This window comes from Mangifera indica, chromosome 14 (assembly GCF_011075055.1).
Source record: "Mangifera indica cultivar Alphonso chromosome 14, CATAS_Mindica_2.1, whole genome shotgun sequence".
NCBI classification, from domain to species: Eukaryota; Viridiplantae; Streptophyta; class Magnoliopsida; order Sapindales; family Anacardiaceae; genus Mangifera; species Mangifera indica.
The window spans coordinates 7,233,515-7,255,136 of record NC_058150.1 but is presented as its reverse complement, the minus strand read 5'-3'; the positions used below and the strand labels follow the sequence as shown (position 1 = coordinate 7,255,136).

General features: G+C 33.9%; 3 protein-coding genes and 1 pseudogene across 3 annotated transcripts; 2 read left to right on the top strand and 2 right to left on the bottom strand.

Annotated features, from left to right (window-relative positions):
* Positions 1–3,042: 3,042 nt before the first annotated feature.
* Positions 3,043–4,969, top strand: LOC123195858 (uncharacterized GPI-anchored protein At4g28100-like). The gene is made up of 2 exons (XM_044609719.1): positions 3,043–3,943; positions 4,290–4,969. The coding sequence occupies exons 1-2, from the start codon at positions 3,314–3,316 to the stop codon at positions 4,641–4,643; spliced, it is 984 nt and encodes a 327-aa protein (XP_044465654.1). The 5' UTR covers positions 3,043–3,313; the 3' UTR covers positions 4,644–4,969.
* Positions 4,970–5,061: 92 nt separating this feature from the next.
* Positions 5,062–8,709, bottom strand: LOC123196594 (annotated as a pseudogene).
* A 3,202-nt stretch (positions 8,710–11,911) lies between these two features.
* Positions 11,912–13,735, top strand: LOC123196097 (tryptophan decarboxylase TDC1-like). Its single transcript, XM_044609978.1, has one exon. It carries the CDS (start codon positions 12,068–12,070, stop codon positions 13,562–13,564), a length of 1,497 nt encoding a protein of 498 aa, XP_044465913.1. The 5' UTR covers positions 11,912–12,067; the 3' UTR covers positions 13,565–13,735.
* Positions 13,736–13,999: 264 nt separating this feature from the next.
* LOC123196593 (cytochrome b6-f complex iron-sulfur subunit, chloroplastic-like) lies at positions 14,000–18,183 on the bottom strand. Its single transcript, XM_044610648.1, has 5 exons — positions 18,145–18,183; positions 17,796–18,037; positions 14,577–14,649; positions 14,218–14,400; positions 14,000–14,143 (listed from the first exon to the last, which is right to left on the bottom strand). The coding sequence occupies exons 1-5, from the start codon at positions 18,181–18,183 to the stop codon at positions 14,042–14,044; spliced, it is 639 nt and encodes a 212-aa protein (XP_044466583.1). The 3' UTR covers positions 14,000–14,041.
* Positions 18,184–21,622: the final 3,439 nt, after the last annotated feature.

Sequence of the window (21,622 nt, the reverse complement as noted above, 5' to 3'; positions counted from 1 at the left end):
TTACCACTTATTGGTTCCTTAAGTAAGCAATCAACTAGTTTAAGTCTAATAGAAATCAAATTAGCATTTTCTGTTATTGAGAGTGATCTGCTATAATCATTAAGCTTTTGAACCTCAACAGTCAAGTCTTATTATGTGTGGCCTATCAGTCTCATGTTGTGTTGACAGTAAACAAATTGTGAGTAATGTATTATTAGTCAGACCTCTATTTATAGACTAAAAGTGGTCTTTAGAATAATCATATTGACAGTGAACATAATCCTATAAAACTTGACAATTAACCTTTGTTGTGTGTAACCCATAGATTTTCCTATTATATTGATAGTGAATATAATCATGACTTATCTACAATTAGTCAACCTTCAATTCACATTCCAAGAGCAACCTCTAATATAAACATTATGATCTATTAAATGATAGAACAATCAATGAAATACTAATTTTAGTTGTCAACAATATGGTTGACATGCAATATAATCCTTTTATCATAAAATATCTCATCATGACTTATACAAAAGTAGTTTCTACCTACCTTGATATTGAAGTTTGATTAGTCAAGTAAGTAACAACTAAACTAATAATAGATTGAATAATGACTCAATTCCGGTATGGTAATAGATTTGTAGTATGTTAACATAACCAAACTATGTGACAAGATTTTTTTCTCTCATACCCTAAAGCAATGAACTAGATATTGATCTATTATAGTCTCAATACACTATTTGATATAGTTAACCATTACCGTATGTATAACTATAGATAAAATAGTAAGTTAAATTAGTGTCAAAGTAGACCTATTAGTGTACAAGACATTTTGGTGATATAAAATCTAAGGATCAAATACACTATCGTCCATTCAAAGATTTATTATATATATGTTAGGATTACCATATATATGAAATTATTTGGTGGGTCAATCAGGTGAACATGCTGACAACATGCATATGTGTGCATAAGGTTATTAATAAACAATCATGATATTTAAGATTTATCATAACCTTTTAATAGAGTCGTTCAACATTACAATAATCTTATTGTATTATTGATGTCTTAGGTTAAGATGATACTAAGGTTATTAACGTTTTTAGAATGACAAAATAAACATGTTAATGGGTTAGGGTTGGCCTGCAACATAACTTAGACCTTCTTTTCGTGGCATGGCTTGTAGAGACACAACTCATAAGTCATACGAGCCGTGTTGGGGGCCTTAGGGTAAGGCCTACAAGTCGGCTCGACATAACGCATTAAAAAGAATAATTATAAATAATTAAATATTAAAAATATATAAAATATTTAAGATGATAGGACGACCCATAAAAGCACGCAGACTATCCTAATAAGGGCCATGAAGGCATGACCTAGGAGGTCTTCGGTCGTGCAATGGGTCTAGCCATGACTTGCCAAATGGTGAGTCTTGATATGATACAATCCATATGCACACAATGGATCACATCAAATATAACCTGGTATGACCCATTGCTACGTTTGTGGTTACCCAATATGCACATAAGATCCTCATAACCAAAATATATATTGATCTCCTTGTCACAATCATCTCATTTTAAGGGTATTTATTTTAACATACACACACACACACACACAAATAAAGAGTGCCATTTGTTGATATATAAACATATATGTAAGGCCATGCTTGGGTTTGATCCAGATGGAATCGAACCCTAATTATGAGTGAGATGTGGTGAAAATAAGATGGGTGAGTATGAAGATAGAATGACAAAGAAAAAGATGAGGTGTTGACCATTTTATATTGATTTTAATAACTTTTAAAGTTTGAAATCATAAGCTTAATGTGTTTTTGGTAGCCAAGATAAGCCTTTCAAATGTGATTTTGTTGAAATTACACTTTTTTTTAAGCATAATTCGACTAAAATTACATTTGGTGTAATTTTAATTAACAATAATTGGGCTAATGCAACTCTGATGACTTTGATAGATTTGCCAAATTGATTCAGTTTTTCTCAATTGAGGGGATGAAAAGACTGTTACACTCATTTATAATTAGTTTTCTTAAAGGAATTACAAAATAGGAGAGAGTTTGACAATTTTTTCATGATGAAAATTGAACCCTGAGTAATATGAAACAAAGCAACAAGATGATAAAGGAACAAGGATAAACTGAAACAATATAAAAAGGGGACCAATATTTATAGTGGTTCAGCTATCAATTTGATAGCCTACATCCACTCGAAGGGCAACCAAAGAGAATTTCATTAAACGCCAAGAAGAAAAATTACAGAGAATATCCGAAAAAAATGCTCTACAAAACACTCAAGGTCCTTTTTCTCCCCTTCTTCTTTTTTTTGTATATTGCACAACTGAGTTACATTATCTCAAACCCAGCTTATTACGGATATTTTGCTAATAATTAGCTCACAAATCTTTAATAACTAATCTTATTGCAATATTTTCCTTAAAAGGATTTACACCAGCAATCAAAGATTTCTTTCCTATCATTGTAGTTGACTATTATAATATCATTGACCCTTAATTAAATTGCTGATTTGGAAATGAATTGATGCCACCTCATCATTTCATTTAGTGGGTGGAAACTAGTTTTGTTAAACTCTGGGTGGGAAAATTACTCTAATTTTTGTTCCTTTAAGAAATATGTAGAAATGCTCCGAACGGAGTAAATAATTATGGGGTAACAAAGATCACATGCCGTCCATATCATTTGGTGATCGCAACTATTCAAATAATTGAAGAAAGAAACTAAAAGGCACATTCAGGTGTGGTCAAATGCATGGAGACAGGGCGAGTATGGTTTTGCAGAAGAACAGTAGCAAGTGAGGAAGCAAAGCAATGACTTAAAAAGAGAGAGAAGTCTCACACTCCATAACACATCACATCAAAGGGCACAAGAAGATAAAGAATGAAAGGGAAAATGACACCACAAGCTGCCAAATGTTCAGACACCCTCTTCTTGTCATCTCCAACCTTTCTTCTCCTCTGTTTATCTCTTTCCAGATATGTGAACCAAACGAATCTCTTCTCTTTCTCATGGACCCCATTCTCCCATCTCTTTAGACTATAACCAAAAACTTATTTTTTACTATATAAATTTATCAATCACTGCTTTGTTTCGTGAACTTGGAGCGTCTCACTTTCACTCATTTCTTGGCTAAAGCCCTTTCATCTGGTACGAATCATAAACAAACCAATCTACTTTCTATTCCGATATCATCTGAATCCGCTTTTGAAGTCTTTCATCAACAATCTGCTTTTCTTCTGTAAAACCAGAACCTAAAGTCAACGTTTTAACCCAAAATCTACTTCTTGTTTTACTAGCAAAATGCCTCAACATGCCTTCATTTTCATTCTCACGTTAACTCTTCTGCTTTCTAGTTTTCACGTCTCTTTTGGTGGTTTACTAGCTAATGTAGTCAGCGGTTATGACCAACCGTTAAAACCAGGAGAGTATGCATCCTCCAACACTGTACCGGCATTTCCGGTCCAGACAGAGTCCGCCACCTGCCGTTTAGACCTCTCAGCTGAGCTTTTCGGCGGTGTGAATGATGCCTGTGGGCGTAACCTAGACCGGAGCAGGTGCTGTCCTGTACTAGCTGCGTGGCTCTTTGCGGCTCACGCACGCTACGCTCTCCAGGTCCCGGCGGAGGCTCCAGCCGCGGAATCAGATCTTCCCATGATGCCTGACGACTCGCAGAAGTGCGTGAACTCCCTGCAAGGCGCGTTGGTCAGCAAGAACGTGAAGATTCCGCAACCCAATGCGAGTTGCGATGCGATTTTGTGTTTTTGTGGGATTAGGCTGCATCAAATCAGTTCGCTTAGCTGCCCGGCTGCGTTCAACGTAACGGCTGAGTTTCGAAACGTAACTCCAACTGCTGCCGTTAAGAACTTGGAGAAGAACTGCAAAAATTCTTCATATACTGGCTGTACTAAATGCCTGGGCGCCCTTCAAAAGGTCAATTTTTTTTTTTTTGGGGATATGGTTGGCTTATGAATGATTTAATAATCTATTTTTTTTCATAAATTTTATCTCCATCAAAGGCACTGATGATCAATGTTTTCATGAACTGGACTATGATTACATGTCGTTCTTCGCTCTTAAGACTTTGTTGTTTTGGAAAATCATTGGCTTATGATGGCAAATATAGGGGTCATCTGCTTCCATGTAAATGTTATCTTCAAATTTTTTCAAAGGCATTTTTTATTTCTTTTACCCAAATTCACTTTGCCTTTCCCTAGCCATTATCTTTCTTTTTTAAGTTACAGAACTAAAATGCCATTGTCTTTGTTTGCTTTTGCAGTTAACGGGTGGACATAAGAACAAAACGGAAGAAGACGTCGATAGCAGGGCGACCAAGATGTTCAACAGAGATTGCCAGCTAATGGGGCTGACATGGCTGTTGGCACGTAATAAAACAGCCTACATTCCCACCGTTTCGGCGGTGCTGCGAGCCATCATGTACAGTGCCCACCCACCACACGAATCCAAGTGTAGCCCCGATCAAGAGAATATGCCTTTGGCTGTTGATTCTCTGCAGTTCGAAAACTCTCAATCCTCTTCGTCTTTACCGTCATATTCATGGCCTCAAAGCTTCCATGCTATTTTGTTTCCATTGTTGCCCCTAATCATTCTACTTTCTGCTGCATTTGTTTAGAGTCAACGGTAGTGGTGAGGCCGGCCACTGTATAATTCTTGTGTCTGTGGAGGTCACGTGAAGCGGTTGAAGTGAAGCTATGACTTGGGAGACAAAAGGGCAATGCGGGTCATTTTTGCGCTTTTGGTCACTGTAAATTTCAGGCTGGTTTCCATGTCGCTTTTGACATATAGTACAAGGAGGATTTCTTGCCCAGTTACTGTTGTCATTTATATTTTATATATTTTTATGCTTTTTGCAAATTGTTTTTGCTATTTGTCACTTTATATTTATTTTTTGGCGTTTTGGCCTTTCTTAGATAATTATTGGATTGAGTTTCGAAGGCACAGTACTGATTTAAAATTTTAATAATCTATCGAGAAATGTAAACAAGGTCTCGAAACGAATCCCCAAGACTGAGTATGTTGGTCGATTATTATTCAATTTGTCAGCATGAATTCATATGCTCAAGACACAGAATCGCGGTTGAATTTAGGTGATTCTGGGCCAGGCTCTTCAACCCCAGTGGGTTGAAAAGGGCTAGGCGTCATTTGTAATTGCCAGAGGCAAGTACAGGCTCTTCAACCCTTTCCAAGTGCACTCTGCACTGGTCCTTACAAGATTTAAATACAATAATACTTTTTAATTCCTACCTATATTTTCAGGTATTGTGTTATGAACAAACCTTGTAGCCTTTTGATGCTGAAGTAAGAACACAAACTGAGACATAACCATTACTTGCGTCTACCAAGGATGTTGGCATAATCATCCAGTCCTGTCCCCATTACTTACAGTGAAAATAGAATGCTGCGATAAGAAAGAAACAAGAAAGAACCGCGGACATGAGACCTTGTCGAAACTCCAACTTCAGGAGTGGTGGAATGTATCTCCTAATTAGATCCCACACGTTATACATTGCAGTCAAAACGAGTGCATACCTGAAAATGTATATTTACGCCTGTTAATATATCACCCGCACGATGGACATTAAATGCATACACATCCACTGGCAAGTGCCTGAGTTTTTGAGGAAAAGAATTGTGTCTGTTGACTGAAGATGCAACTAAAGCAGCAGAACTAACTAAATTAATCTGATGAATGCATGAGCATATAACGTGTGCCCAAACTGTGTGATCCAGTATCTTCAAATAAGAATCTTAGTATGAGAAACAGGTCAAGCGCATAATTCATGTTCTGATATAATAACTCTATGTTGCTCATCCTGCATCCTATTACTAAAGGTTATAGAAGATTGAAATTCATTCAATATGAAAATTTTCCTTTCTTATTGTCAGAGAAATGAGCTTACTTCTTCTCTAGTTAATATTTGAATGCCTCCAGCATCAAGGTCAGCTGAGACAGTTTTGGATCCTTCTGAGGCTGCCTTAGATTAACACGGTAGTACTTCACAATGGGCAGCTTTGGAAACGCATAGGCGTCAAAAAGAACACAAATAAGCTAAAAAAGCAGCTGAGATGGCAAAGAATAGAACTGTAAGAAATGGTAAAGGTAACTTGTATTGAGCTACCTAATATTAGAATTATTATGTCTGTTATTCAGATAAACATTAGATTCTTGATAACTAAGTGGAAAAAGGAACACATAAAATTTGCTATGGCATGACATACTAGCGTCCTTGCAAAGACCATCTGGAAAACTGCTTTTGTGATTAGCCTTCAAGCAGAGGTTGGAGTCCTTGATGCCGCCAAATCAGCTATAAAAGACTGATGAATTTGAAACAAAAGTGAATGTCAAAATTTAAAATGGGAAAATAATTGGAATATAGCAAGCCAAATGCATGTACTGACATGAATTAATTCAGCGCTGATGAAGGAAAGCTCTCCAACCATTGCCCCCGGCACATGCGCATCAGCAACTCCAAAAGCACCACCAATGGAACTTATTCCAAGGAAAGTTCCGAGTCCTCCTTTCCCTGATGTAGCTAAATCCAGCTATAGATTGAAAATTTAGGAAAAAGGATTAGAATGATTTCAAGGGATATAATGTACAATTGTAGGATTTGGCTTGCTATAGGATTTCAGGGAAGTTCCGAGTCCTCCTTTTCCTGATGTAACTGCATTTATAGCCGATTAATAAGGTGGTTAAGTTTCAGGGGAACGTTAGATTGGTATAATTTTAACGTAAGAGGGTTTTTACAAATTACAGCTTAGACCAAACAGGCAGTTTCCTATCAAATGGCCGAGCAAAATAAGGCAGAGGTGGGATCAAAGCCATATAAACCCCACATTAGAAGCTTATAGTTTCCTATATCGGATTCCAATTTCATTATTTACATTTGAGATCCTAACATACCGAAGATTGAGACTTCAAAATTACAGGTAAAAATAGTAATCTTTTACTGCAGGCATGCTGTTCCATGAAACGAGGCACCCGATTCCGAGAACCAAACACAGAACCATTGCAGAATACTTCCCTTACATTGCAGCAAATATGTCAGAATTTTTTCAACGAATATCTCATCCTGTAAATATACTTTTCTTTTCTCAACAGTCAAACATCAATAAAATATTAAAAACTAATTTATGCACAGTGGTTTAACTCTGTAGAAATCTTTAATCGTAATTCTGGGGCAGAGGCAGAGATTGAAAACCTGGAGCCTAACCGTCTTCAATATATTGAAGTTTCTTGTATATGCCGCTTCCCAAATGATGCACATTTTCTCTCTCTCTCTCTCTCTCTCTTTTATTTGGTTTTATTATTTCCTTTACAATAATCAACCCTCATCAAAATAGACGCTATTGACTTCATTACATTCCATTGAAACCGTCCTATACAATCAATGACAAACCAAAACTTGAAATAGTAACGTTAGTTTTGACTTTATATTTGATTTACTTGATAGTGTACGTTTAGGTTTTAACAAGAAGTTGAAACTGGGGTCATCAGTGTCTCAATATTTTTCTTATCACAAGTAAATTTTCCATAACTACATTGCAAGATGGCAATGAACAAACGACTTGCGAAGGCTAGGGGATTTTTTGAATTTAAAGAATTAGTAATTCAGTAAGCATCACGAAGAAATTCCCACAACTAAAAGAAAGTCGTTTGCTTAAGTCAATTTAATAAGAATTATATATTTTCCATTTCATTTCACATGCTCAGCGGATGGGAGAGAAATGACTCGGCCTTGTGTGTTTGACTTCACTACTGCAGTGACGACGATATCTTATGAATATGGTAGATTAAACAGTTGAGTTTATTTTTGAGGTACAATTGTGAATGTGATGTTCAAAACTCTTAGCAATTGTCGATTGTTTTTCAGTTGAGACAAGATGATAAATCATGAACTTCCACAATAATCTAAATGGTACTTGGACAAACAGTACAACTAAAAAATAAGAAATAGGGAAATTATAATATGCTATACGTCTACGCCAAAGATAGTATCCAACCTTACCCGCCTTTGCCTATGAGCAGACACGGCGGGGCAGCTAGGCCGACCTAGTCTCCACTTTAATGGCACGGCCTACAGGCGGCACAATCTACAAAATTGTGAGCCTTGCCAAACCCAATCTTAAAATTGTACCTGCGAACTAACTTGACATGACCCACTAATGTGTAAAATAAGAGAATAAAAAAAATTTAGGCCGGAAGACTTATTGTTACCTAAGGTTTAGCTAAATTTTAAAAATTCAAATACCTATTTACTATTCAGTTTTTATTAAAATTTTATTTTAAAATTAAAAGTAAAATTATCATTTTACTAGTAATATTAAAAAATATATAATTTTATCCTATTTTCTTCTTAGATTTTAAAAATTAATAATTTCATTTAAATTTAAATTTTTCTAGTTTTAAAAAGTGATTATTCACCTTGCCGCACCCATCCTCCTCCAAATCACTAAGATTTTTTTTCTTCTCTCTCCGGCCATCATCTTTGACAATACTGACGGTACAATTTCACCACCAACAACTCGTCTAACTTTACAATAATCTTCTTCCCATCCTTTTTTCTCCTCTTTGCTCCGTTTGATGGCTTATTCCACGCTAATGTTTTCCTAGCATTGCCAGTCCCATGCTCCACACTATCTTCCTTAGCTTGCCCACAACCATCTTTGACACTCATTGCGTGAAGGAACGAATGTGTTCGAATCCGATTCACCTCACATGACCTGCGCCCACGAAGACCCTACCGCAACTATCTTCTTGCCACCATTGTCACGTGACTGGGTGGGGCTATTCACACCTTTGTTATTGTTGTTATCTACACTCTTGACAACTATTGATCGATTTAGGGTTTATTGTGTTGTTGTTTATGTGTGTGAGTTAAACGGGTTACTGGTGAAATTGCCATTACTATTGCCAGAGATGGTGGCCAAAAAAGGAAGAAAAGCCAGGATGGTTTTTTTTGAGGGAGGGGGGGGGGGGGGGGGGGGGAAGGTAATAACCACTTTTCAAAACTAGAAAAGTTAAAATTGAGGTGAAATTATCAGTTTTTAAAATCTGATAAAAAATGGAATAAAATTATATATATTTTAATATAATTGAAAAAATGATAGTTAAAACCTTAATCATAACAGTGAATTTTAATAGAAATTAGATAATGAATGAATATTTGAGTTTTTAAAACTTAATGAGTGAGAGTTTGGCAATAAACCACACTTTGGGTGGGAATAAGTCCTTTGGCCAAAAATTTATAAAGGTTGGGTAGGGACATGAATTTTTTTAAGAGCAATGTTTTGTGTACATATTTTTGGTATACAAATATATACACACATGAATATATGTATACATAAATCATTCCTAAAAGGTTTTAAAACATACATTTTAGCTTTCTGGACGTGATTCCGCCTACCCCATCTTACCTTGCCTACGTTACTCTTACCCTTAGTTTCTTATACTTTTTATAACTCAAAATCAAATTAATATTAATAGGTATGTATAGTTTTATTGTTTATACAAATACATGAATTAAAAAGATTAAGTAAAATCCTGATAAGTAAATTTTACTACAGAAAAGTTGAATTGATGAAATTATGAGACCTTATAAACACTAGGAACATTTACTTCTCTCTTAATACTACCTAAGATTTCTTCAAATTTTGTATAAAATCTAACACCAAATAATATAAACAAGGTTAATATCATATTTATAATATTAACAATAATATTTGAAAATTGATTAAAAAAATATATATTAGAAGGGAAAAAATAGAGTGGGAGCTATGGTAGGCAAAATTGCTCCAATACGATCACTTCTACCCAAGAAATCTTCAATTTTCATACAAATTTCAAGCAAAACTTTAATAAACTAGATATTGTATCATACTTCACAATAATAATGAAAAATTGATGAAAGAATTAGAATAAAATTAGAGCTATTCATATTAGAAGCAGATAATGGCTGCCAAATTAATAATTCTTCAAATTTTATATTCAATTCTTGAAAAATATAAAAAAACAATATAATGAAATGTTTATTTACTTGAATTAAGATGAATCTGTTGTTGGATTCATTGATTTTTAATTGAATTATAAATAAAATTGTGGATGAAAAAAACAAGGTGCGGCTAGGGTTTATTAAGGTAAGAGATGAGGGTAAAATATGTGTTATATTGGTCTCTTGGCTATATCCATGTAATCTCTTAACTAATATCGTGGAAGCCCTTTATTATTAGATTATTTTAATTAATTTTCCATTCTTTTTATTATTGTTACACTTATTGAAGTTATGATCTTTTGTTTTTATTGTGTTGTTCTTTGATTGCTTGTTGATTGAAGAAATGGTGAGTGAAAAATAATAATGCAAAACAATAAAACTTTGTATATAAATAATGAGTACAAATTTATGCATAAATGATAATATTTTATTATATAATTAAGTGATTTTAAATTAAAGATAAAATAATATCTAATTATATAATTATATTATATAATTTGTATATAAACTTATATTCATTATTTATATACATAATACTATTCGTAGCAAAACCCTCTCACGAGAGGTTTAAAGAATGAAACAAAGACTTTCAAATCAAGTGATATTATTGAAATATTCCCATAGATCTTACATTTCTATAAAGGCCAAAGGACTATTTCCCACCCAAAGTTTGTTGTTATCTCAAGTTTCCACTAGTTCACTTTGAAAATTTCATTTACCCACTTATGAGCTATTAAAATTAATGGTTTAAAAGACAAAATTGTTATTTTATTTATAATATTAAAAATAAATTCAAATTTTATCTATTTTTCCCTCCTAATCCCTAAAAACTAATCATTTCTCCCTAGGCCAAGTTTTAAAAAATAGCATTCCCCCCCTAGGGTTTAGTTTTCAATCCCCAGTGCCATCATTGATGATGAAGCTCTCCAGAGGCATCACCATGCTCTAATAGTCTCTCTTCTTTCTTTTGGAATGTCAGTCGATTGAGATCTGACCTGAAAGACGAAGTTTTTTGTCTCCCGATGAAACTCTTTAACTTTTCAGGCCAGATCTCGGTCGACTGACATTCTAGAGGAGGGAAGAGAGACCATCGGAGCATGGTGATACCTTTGGAGAGCTTTGTCGTCGATGATGGTATCGAATTTGATGTTGGGGTTTGAAAACTAAACCCTGGGGGGAGAATGCTATTTTTTAAAACTTGGTCTAGGGGGAAATAGTTAGTTTTTAGGGATTAAGGAGGAAAAGAGATAAAATTTTAAGGGGTTAGAGTTCCATTAATTTTAACTATTTATGGGTAAGTAAATAAGATTTTCAAAGTTAATAAAGAAATTTTGAGATAATAACATACTTTTGGTGGGAATAAGTCCTTTGGCCTTCTATAAACCGTAAAGATCTCGAGAAGGATTTCATACTAACCAAAATCATGCAGGGACGTTTGAACCGAAATTGAATTATTGGAGTATTTCCAGTTTTAGTCTCTCTTTTGTGCGTAAGTAATCCGAAATTGAATTATTGTGGCTATTATTTGTTATTATCATGAATGGTTTGCTTAGTTAGACCCGTGTCTCGTATATATGCCAATGCCATGTCGTGTAAAGAAAAAAAGAATTGTGTAACATACGGGCAAAAGTAATTCAAAATTGCTTGTTAATTACATAAAACCGTGTGATTTCAGAATAGTGGTGTTTGTGTTGTAAACACTCAATTGGTGGAATCATGTGAAAAGGTAAGGAAACTGACCAAATTAGGTTTGACACTTAACAGCAAGTGAGCCTCTGCATGAACAAAATCTGTCAAAAATAGAAACACCATACCATCACCCCGAGGCTATGCATCCTCCAGACTGTCTCTTAAAAATACTCTGAAACAAATTTAACTACTCCCCACGATTCATTTGACTGGGGCCAATTTTATGGTTTTAATCTACCAAAAACGTAATTGCTTCATAAATATAACTTTGTCTTACATCAACCTCTCTTCGCCTTCATTCACTATAAATACACTACAACCTTCCCCGTTGTAAACCATCCTTTAAGCCTTCAAAATGGATAGCCTTGGTTCAAACTCGGCTGAGTCTGGCCAATTCCAGCCTTTAAATCCTGAGGAGTTCCGAAGGCGAGCACATGAAATGGTGGATTTTATTGCTGATTACTACCAAAACATTGAATCTTATCCAGTTCTCAGCCAAGTTCAACCGGGCTACCTCGTCGAACGCCTACCCAAGACTGCACCGTACCAACCTGAGTCCTTTGAAACCATCATTAAAGACATTCGGAAAGATATAATCCCCGGTATGACTCATTGGTTAAGCCCAAACTTCTTTGCATTTTTTCCCGCTACTGTTAGCACCGCAGCTTTTCTCGGAGAAATGCTGTGTACTAGCTTTAACGCTGTTGGTTTCAACTGGATTGCATCTCCAGCTGCCACTGAGCTCGAGATGGTTGTCACGGACTGGCTTGCTAATATGCTCAAACTTCCAAAATCCTTCATGTTTTCCGGCACGGGGGGTGGCGTTATTCAAAATACTACCAGTGAATCCATTCTTGTAACTCTCATTGCTGCCAGAGATAAAGTTCTTGAAGTTATTGGCATGAACAACACGTGTAAGCTTGCTGTTTATTGCTCTGATCAGACTCATTCCACATTCACAAAGGTCTGTAAATTAGCCGGTATATATCCAAGTAACATTAGGTTAATACCCACCACCATTGATACGGAATTCTCTTTCTCTCCTGTGCTTCTTCGTAAAGTTGTGGAAGCTGATACGGCAGCGGGTTTGATCCCGCTTTATTTATGTGCAACAGTGGGGACAACGTCAACCGCAGCCATTGATCCCATCGAACCGCTTGCTGAGGTAGCAAAAGAATACGGCATTTGGTTCCACGTTGACGCTGCTTACGGTGGTAGTGCATGTATTTGTCCTGAGTTTAGACACTACTTGAATGGTGTCGAAGAAATTGACTCACTCAGTTTGAGTCCTCATAAATGGCTCCTCAGTTACTTGGACTGTTGTTGCTTGTGGATCAAAAATCCAAGTAGACTTACCAAGGCATTAAGCACCAACCCGGAGTATTTGAGAAACAATCAAAGCGAATCAGCTTTGGTTGTGGATTACAAGGATTGGCAAGTGGGTACAGGTCGAAAATTCAAGTCGCTCCGGTTATGGATGATTCTACGTAGCTCTGGTCTGGTGAACCTACAAAGCCACATCCGCTCTGACGTACGCATGGCCAAAATGTTTGAGGGGCTCGTGAAATCGGATCCCCGGTTCGAGATCGTAGTGCCGAGACAGTTTGCATTGGTATGTTTTCGGTTGAACCCATATTCTGATGTGGAGTCGGGTTACACAGAGATGTTGAACCGTAGACTACTGGAATGGGTGAACTCAACGGGGCGGATTTATATGAGCCACACCATAGTCGGTGGACTATATATGCTGAGGTTTGCAGTGGGAGCAACATTCAGTGAAGATCGCCACGTCGTTGCTGCGTGGAAGTTGATAAAGGAAGGAGCCGATGCATTGCTCAAAGTCAAAGATTGATGCATGATTTCGATTAAATTTGGCGTTAACACAGTTTGAAAGTCGATTCCACTCGAGTATTAATAGTGTTATGCAAATATTTATCCATAAGTAGTGGAAGAAATTTGTGCTTGTTATCTGTTGCCTCATTTGATTGGTACAGAATAAAATAAATTCTATGCAAGTTCTGTAAGAAAAATCCTGATACAACAAGACTGGATGCAAATAAGATGATATTGAGGGAGACTGAAAGAAAAAGAATCTTAAATATAATAAAAGTGAGTGAAGTGGGTGGTATATAACTATGATGGATTGAATTTTAACTCAAATAAATTGATTTTGTGTAATATAAGTTTTAATTTTCATATTTATAAATCTGATATATTTCTGACCAATATGAATACCCATTGGTAAATCTTTACAAATAATCGATAATTGGCATGAATATGATTACAATCAGGTATCTTATATAGTCTGTTTATAATCTCTGAAAGAAGTTTATGCCCACCATGGTGCGTCACCAGTTCTGAAATCGGTCTCAGTCCATGGAACAAACACTACCTTGCCGTCTTCCACATTGGCATGAGCCATGGCAATTATGAAGTAAAAGATGATAAAGGAAATGTTGTAATGAGATCCATGGTAATGAACACAAGATATGATAATTTGGTTACCAATGGAGCAGGTCCTCTCACAACTCTTCCTTGGTCATTGTACTGAGAGCCATGACAAGGGCAGATGAACTTCTTCTCAGCTTGATTCCATGGCACAACACACCCAAGATGAGTGCACACTGCATTTATTCCGAATGATGCAAGTGTTCGATCCTTTTCCACAACAAGGTAAGTTGGATCTCCCTGATATACGAATTAATTTCAATCAGATACCCAAAGCACTCGCCACTTCAACACCTCCCCGTAATTTTGAGATTACAAATTATTAGTGGCTTTGATGATTAAAACAACAACAGAAAAAGAAAAAAAAAAAAAAAAAGCCTTAAATCGGAGTCTGAAGTGCTCATCAACCTTTGTACTTTCAATCCTTGTGCAATGACATCATTGCCTTTGGCATCTTTGGCAGTGGTACCGCCACCGGCACCTCCTAGCCTGTCATCCTACCAACAGAAGTTAAGACAATATTAAATAGGCAAGCCGGCACAACTTTTCTTGGCATTTATGCTATGAACTAGACCTAGCCACGGTTTATGAACCGTCGGTTTTAGTTCGGAACCGTCGGTTCACGGTTAAAAAATATAAGGACCCTGAACCGAAACCGTAACAGGACGGCTCGAAACCCCCAGTTCCGGTTCATGACCCCGATTTGGAACCGACGATTTCGGTTTGAAACCAATATTGAACCGTTAATTCTAATACATGATCTTGATTTAATTTTTAAATTATTAATTACAATAATTGAAAATTAAAAGAAAGACTTGGACTTAATTTTTCAATTAAGCTTTCTACGTATCTTCTTGAGGTTTAGAAGAATCAAAACCTACGTAGTTCTCTTACCTTTGCATATCTAATAGTTGGCAGTACCCCCTTACCTTATCATTCACCTCCACTATCTTGAGTATTATTTCCTGTCGTCATCGAACTATCTGTAGTTAAATCAAACGATTCTTCATTGAAGTCCACTTTCATTTCTTGTTGGCGTAATTCGGCTTTTGTCCAATCGTCCACGCATACTTGAGCTTCAATAGATTCGGGAGCCAAACTTGATCGTCTCTCATCCAATATATTACCCCCTTGACTAAAAGCTTGTTCTACTGCGACAGTTGATACTGGTGCTGCTAGAACTTGTTTAGCAATAGCTGCTAATATTGGAAAAGTTTATGTGTGTCGATTCTACCATTCTAAAACTGGAAAGTCTTTACCTATATTGCTGTCACTAAACTCAAAAATAGTAGTTAAATAAATATCAAGCTCCGAGGTGGAGCCTAATGTTCCTCTTGGTCTTTTGCCCTTTTGCATCATAATACGATCACCATAACTCATATTTTGGGTTGATGATAGAGCAATAGGTGGTAGAGAGGAAGAAGAACCACCATAAATTAATGCATATTTAGCATAAATTTCTTTAATTAAATTCATAATATTAGTTATAGTTAATGAAATATTAACTTCATCTAATTGTAAACATTCATAATATAATGTCAAATAATCTGTGACACCATCTAATTTAAATCTAGGATAAAAAAAACATGCAACAAGAAAAAGTTTTGGAATTATTTTATAGTAATTTAACCATTTTGTTTTCATTAAAAAAACAGCTTCTTGTAGAATAATATCTTGTTCGGCTTCTTGTAAAGCTCCAATAATATTAACAGCTTTATTTAAAAGCAAATGAGAAGTGGGATAATAAACCCCACTTAAAGTATATGTTGCATTATTAAAATTTCTTAATAAATTTAAATTTTTTTTACAAATATCCCAATGTTGGGGATATAATATAATTTGTGACACATTTTGTGAAATAAATGAGCATAATAAATCCTTATAATCAAATGACTCGTTGAGTAATTCATATGTTGAATTCCAACGAGTTAGCACGTCTTTAAGAAATCTTTTTGGTCTTTTATTATGTTATTTACAAAATTTACCCAATTCTTTCATAGTTTGGTGATGTGTCCATAAATATGAAATTACTATTTTTATTAGACTAATAAAATTATTAAGACAATGTAAACTATCTTGTACACATAAATTTAATACATGACATGCACATATAATATGAAAAAATCTACCACCTAAATTAGGTTTACAAATATCAATTAAATCATTTATTGAGGCAGTATTTGAACGTGCATTATCAAATGACATTGAAAAAATTTTATAAAGTAATTTATATTCTTCTAATATTCCTTTAATTATTCTATAAATATTATCAGCCGTATGTCGTTCATCAAACACTCTAAATGACAAAATTCTTTTTTGTAATAGAAAATCGTCATCTATCCAATGACAAGTTATACCCATATAAGAATGAACTTGCCAATGATCACTCCAAATATCACTACATAGAGATACACGTCCATTAAAATTTGTAAAAAATTGAATTAACTCTTTTTTTTTGTTTTTTATATAAACTAAATAATATTCTTTTTAATGTATTTCTTGGAATAGTTTTATGTGCAGGATTTAATGCAGTTTTACAATAATTATTAAAACCTAAATTTTCACCAAAACTAAACGCTAAATGATCTATTGCTACCATTTTTGCAAATTCTTCTTTACTTTTATTATCACTATACATAAATAAAGATTTGTGTGTAGAACCATACCCGGTTATTTGTGTTTGGCCTCGGCTTTGCCCCATTTTTTCCGGATGCTTTGACCCCAAGTGTCTTTGCAACTTCTCTGAAAATTGCAGGGGACCGTTGGTCCCTTGCAATTTTTCCTTCAAAGCCAACGGTTCCCTGCGCAGGGAACCGTTGGCTTTTTAAATAAAATTAAAAAAAAAATTCAAAAAAAATTCAAATTTTTTTTGGTTCAGCACAGTAAACCGCCGGTTCATAAACCAGTGTGAACCGGCGGTTTCATGGTTTCAATTTATGTGAACCGGAATCGAACCGTAGAACCACGGTTTTGATTCCAATTCAGTCCGGTTTCGGGTCTGTCGGTTCAGGTTTTATCCAGACCGGTTTCGGTCTGGTTCACGGGCCAAATCAGCTCGTGGCCAGGTCTACTATGAACAACTAGCACAATTCGAGGGAGCCAAAAAGGGTTAAATTTCCACGTAATCACAGCTATCTCTTTCAAAATGAAATTCATGATCTATGCTTGCATAATTATAGCAGAAAGTGTTTAACTAATATTATCATAGTAATGCTATATTACATTGTACGTTAAAAATTTAATTTTTCATATAATATATTGTATCTTAAGATATATCTTTTAAATAATCATATAATAAAACAATAAAAGATTATAATAGATATATTATCATTTTAAAAAATATTACAAATACTCTTAAAATTTTAAAAATTTTCATATATATCCCTACTAAATTATTATTTTCTTTAAAAAGGTGTATCGATTCATAACAGTAATATATCTTTTATAATACGTTTATTGTATTGTATTAATTCGATATACGTATGATATATATCAGTTTTTACTTGTATCATATTATATCGTAGGATATGTATTTTAGGATACTAATATATGAATATTAAGTCTAGTCCCAGCCGTTTGAAGCTCTTATATTTCAGCTAATTTTATAATTTAACCTTAAACGAAAAACTACTCACCCAGGTGGGGCAAAGAAGGCGGCATAAGGAACCAACATAAATCCAGTCGGAAGTGAAACAGCACCCAACAGAAGCAAATTCATGAGCTGCCTTTTGCCCATATCTGGCACTTTATTAGCAGGAATGCTAGTAGCCTGACACTTGATTTTCATTCCCCTGTCTTTTCTAATCATATGGGTCCTTGTTGGCTTCCCAAGAAGTGCCCTTGATGAAGAAAACCTACCACACTTTCTGGAGCATAGCTATATAGAGAAACTTAGCAAAGTTAGTCTTCAAACTGCAATGCACATTGTTAATTTATAGTTCAAGAAAATTGGTTTTTTTTTTTTTGGTATTTTATTAAGAATACCTGTGAAGGAGTTGCAGGAGAAAGAGCAGAGGAAGCCATAGTTGAGATTGGAGTAATGTTGTAGAAGAGATTAAGCAGTATTTTAGTTTTTGTAAGGAGAAACATGATACCACATAGCCACATGTTTAGAGATGATGCCTTTTCAACCCCCCTACACAAGTTTCTCATCCCAAATTTTGGGCCTTCCTGTCCCTGCCAATGGAGCCTTTTGAACAAAGGCCCTGTAGATGTTGGATGACTGTGTTTTGTAGTTTTTGTGTTGCTCATCCCAATTTGTTTTTGCTATTTCACTCATTGTTTAATACCTTACCTTGTATACAGAGTTTCCTCATTTTTCTTATTAACACTCACCCTTGACATTCATAAAAAGGACTAAATTCATGCTATACTTTTCTTTTTTTGGTAAATGTTCCAATAAAAGAATGAGTGAAAATAGCATTTATTATAATATGAAATTTAAAAAATAAAAAATTTGCAAGTTCATAGTAAATTTAAAAAAAAATTATATTAGTTAGTGCATGTGATAAATGGGAAAGTGAAAGTAGGAAGTGGGAGTGAAGCAGAGCCCATTCATTGACAAGCTTTGTAGACTCTGTAGAGCAGAGCCCATGGGTCTTAATGTGCAGACTTTATATTGGGCTTGCTTCAGTGCTAAAACAATACTAATTTGGGCTATTGTATGGGATAATATCTTCAAGATAATATAAACAATGTTTGGATATAATTATTTCGATAATCTATTTTTTAATATGAATAATTTTTTATTTAAGTTATTAGGTAATAAATATTTAAATAATCTTTTATTATGGTGATGTAATAGTAAATATAAAAGATAATATTAATTTTGTTATAGTTTTATCCATATTTATTGAATTTTTAGAACAAAAATATCTTAATTTTAAATTAAAATAACAACATAGAGAATATTTAGAAATAAATATTTATTGGAAATAATCTAATGACTTTAAAAAATAATTTAATTAATTAATTTTAAATTTTGACATGAAAAAATTCTAATATATTATTAATATATAGAATATTAAAAAAATACACACAAAACAAATTCTTTAATATAAGACATGTTAGTTTAATCATACAAAATAGTAATTTGTACCTAATAATTTTTTAAGGATATTAAAGTAAGAATAATATTAGAGGACGTTTGGTTTGGGTAATGTTTTATTACTAAAATAGAAAGATTACCTTGAACATAGATTACTTAGAAGATTACTGGATATAAATGATTACTATGTTTGATAAGATTTGATAAGTATAAATAATTATTGTGTTTGGTTAAAGGTAATAAAAGATTACTAGTAAATTATTTTACTTAAATGCAATTGAATATAATTATTTTTAAATATTTTTTATATTATTTGTCATATTAATTAAAAATAAATTTATTTTTGTCTCAAAAAATTAATAAATAATAATATAATTATAATAAAATCAAGATTACCTTAAATACCTAAGGTAAATGTGATAATCAGATTACCACCTATATTATCTGTCATGTCAGCATTGGTAATAGAAAATTACTGTAATATTTTATTACTGACAAACCAAACAAGAAAATAAAAAATAGATTACCAAGGTAATCTTAAAAACTTGAAACCAAATGCCCCCTTATTGTATTCTTTTATTACTTAATCAAACAGAATAATTATTTATACATATCAATTTTACCAAATATATTAATAATTTATACTTATTAATTTTTAAAATAATCTATAGTGACACCCCTAAACAAATCTAAATGGGCAAAATATGAAAGAAATGTTAGGTATGTATGTGCACCTCATATTACTTGAGAATGCTAACATAACACTAGTTAAATATCTTGTGAGCTTTGAAGCTGTCATAATGTATTTTGAATTGTAAAACACAAAAATAAAATCATGACGGACTATGTTTACGAAGTAAAAAAAAAAATCTTAACAGTGGAGCAAGTTGTTTGGACTTTGAGTCAAACTATTGAACTAGGACATTATAAATGATATTAGAGTTACTTAATATATCCTCTTGAGCGATAGTGAGTCAAACCTATGTAAAGACGTTGAGTCTCATAATATAGATGAATATAACACTCCTAAACAAATCTCATATAGACAAAACACATGAGAGGTAAATACCATATTGATAAACATGGAAAAGATGTTAGGTACATGCATCCCACATTAGTTGGGGATGCTAAGAGAACACTGGTTAAATAACATGTGAGTTTCCAAACTATTAAAACACATTTTAGATTATAAAGCTCAAAGTAAAACTATGATAAATTGTGTGTTCAAAATGAGCAATATTTTGATAATAACTAAACTGTTGGATCATGATGAGCGATGATGGAGAAAAATCAATGAGGACATTGAGTCTTGTAAAGGGTGTGAATATGACACTATTTGACAAATCTCATGTTGGTGAAACACGAGAGAGACAATAGGTATGTGCATCCCACATCACTTGGGGATGCTAAAAGAATACTAATTAAATAGTTTATAAGCTCCTAAGCAATCAAAATGTGTATCCCACATTGGTAAAACATAAGAGATATTAGGTATGTGTATCCCACATCACTTGGGGATGCTAAAAGAATACTAGTTAAATAGTTTGTGAGTCTCTAAGTTATCAAGATATGTTTTTTTGTTACAAAACCCAAAAATAAAACCATAATAAACTATATATCTAAATTGGACTATATTTTAATAATAGGCTAAATTGTTAGACCAAGATGTTATAAATGGTATCAGAATCGCTTGTTCTCTTGACCTTTTGAACAATGGTGAGACAGATCTCAATGAGTTTAGTCCCATAAAGGGGTAAATGTAACACACCTAGACAAATCTTATATCAGTAAAGTATGAAAGAAATACTCGGTATATATGCATCCTACATCACTTAGAAATGCTAAGAAAACATTGGTTAAATAGCATGTAAACTCCTAGGCAATTAAGTATTACATCTATTTTTGTGGTATTAAAAAATCCTCCAAATCAAATTCACCCTAAGATCTTTATAGTCATCATAGAGGCATAAGAACTTAGCATAGATTGATAACAAATCATGTTTTATGTATATCAATCACATGCATTAATGTGAACAACCAATAAACGTATAAATAATGGGCATGCCAAATAGTGATACAACCCTTAATTTCTCTAATATATGCCAATTCTAGAGCTAAAATTAACGCGTAAATATTTTGTTGTGTGGCAATATTGAAAGGTAGATGTAGTGAAAATGAACAATAGTGAGAGTGATCAATTAGCAGGCCAGATGAATGGGAATGCCTAGTAAAGAAGATTGAAAAAACAAAAATGAATTCGGTTTAGGGATTTTGTCCAGAGTGGAGAAAGAGAAAGAGAAAGGGTAAAGGGTCTAGTTGGTTGTTTACATCCGAGTGTTATACATTGAAGATGTTATCTGCATGGGTATTTTGGCGTGAAACATCCACTCATTTTATCACCTGCATTTCTTTCCT

Coding starts and splice junctions, on each gene's coding strand:
- LOC123196593 (XM_044610648.1), bottom strand. CDS start 18,183: ATGGCTTCCTCTGCTCTTTCTCCTGCAACTCCTTCACAG. Junction 18,038..18,144: donor CTCCTGCAACTCCTTCACAG/GTATTCTTAATA, acceptor TTCTCTATATAG/CTATGCTCCAGAAAGTGTGG. Junction 14,650..17,795: donor GCCTTCTTTGCCCCACCTGG/GTGAGTAGTTTT, acceptor GTAGGATGACAG/GCTAGGAGGTGCCGGTGGCG.
- LOC123195858 (XM_044609719.1), top strand. CDS start 3,314: ATGCCTCAACATGCCTTCATTTTCATTCTCACGTTAACTCTTCTGCTT. Junction 3,944..4,289: donor GCCTGGGCGCCCTTCAAAAG/GTCAATTTTTTT, acceptor TTGCTTTTGCAG/TTAACGGGTGGACATAAGAA.
- LOC123196097 (XM_044609978.1), top strand. CDS start 12,068: ATGGATAGCCTTGGTTCAAACTCGGCTGAGTCTGGCCAATTCCAGCCT.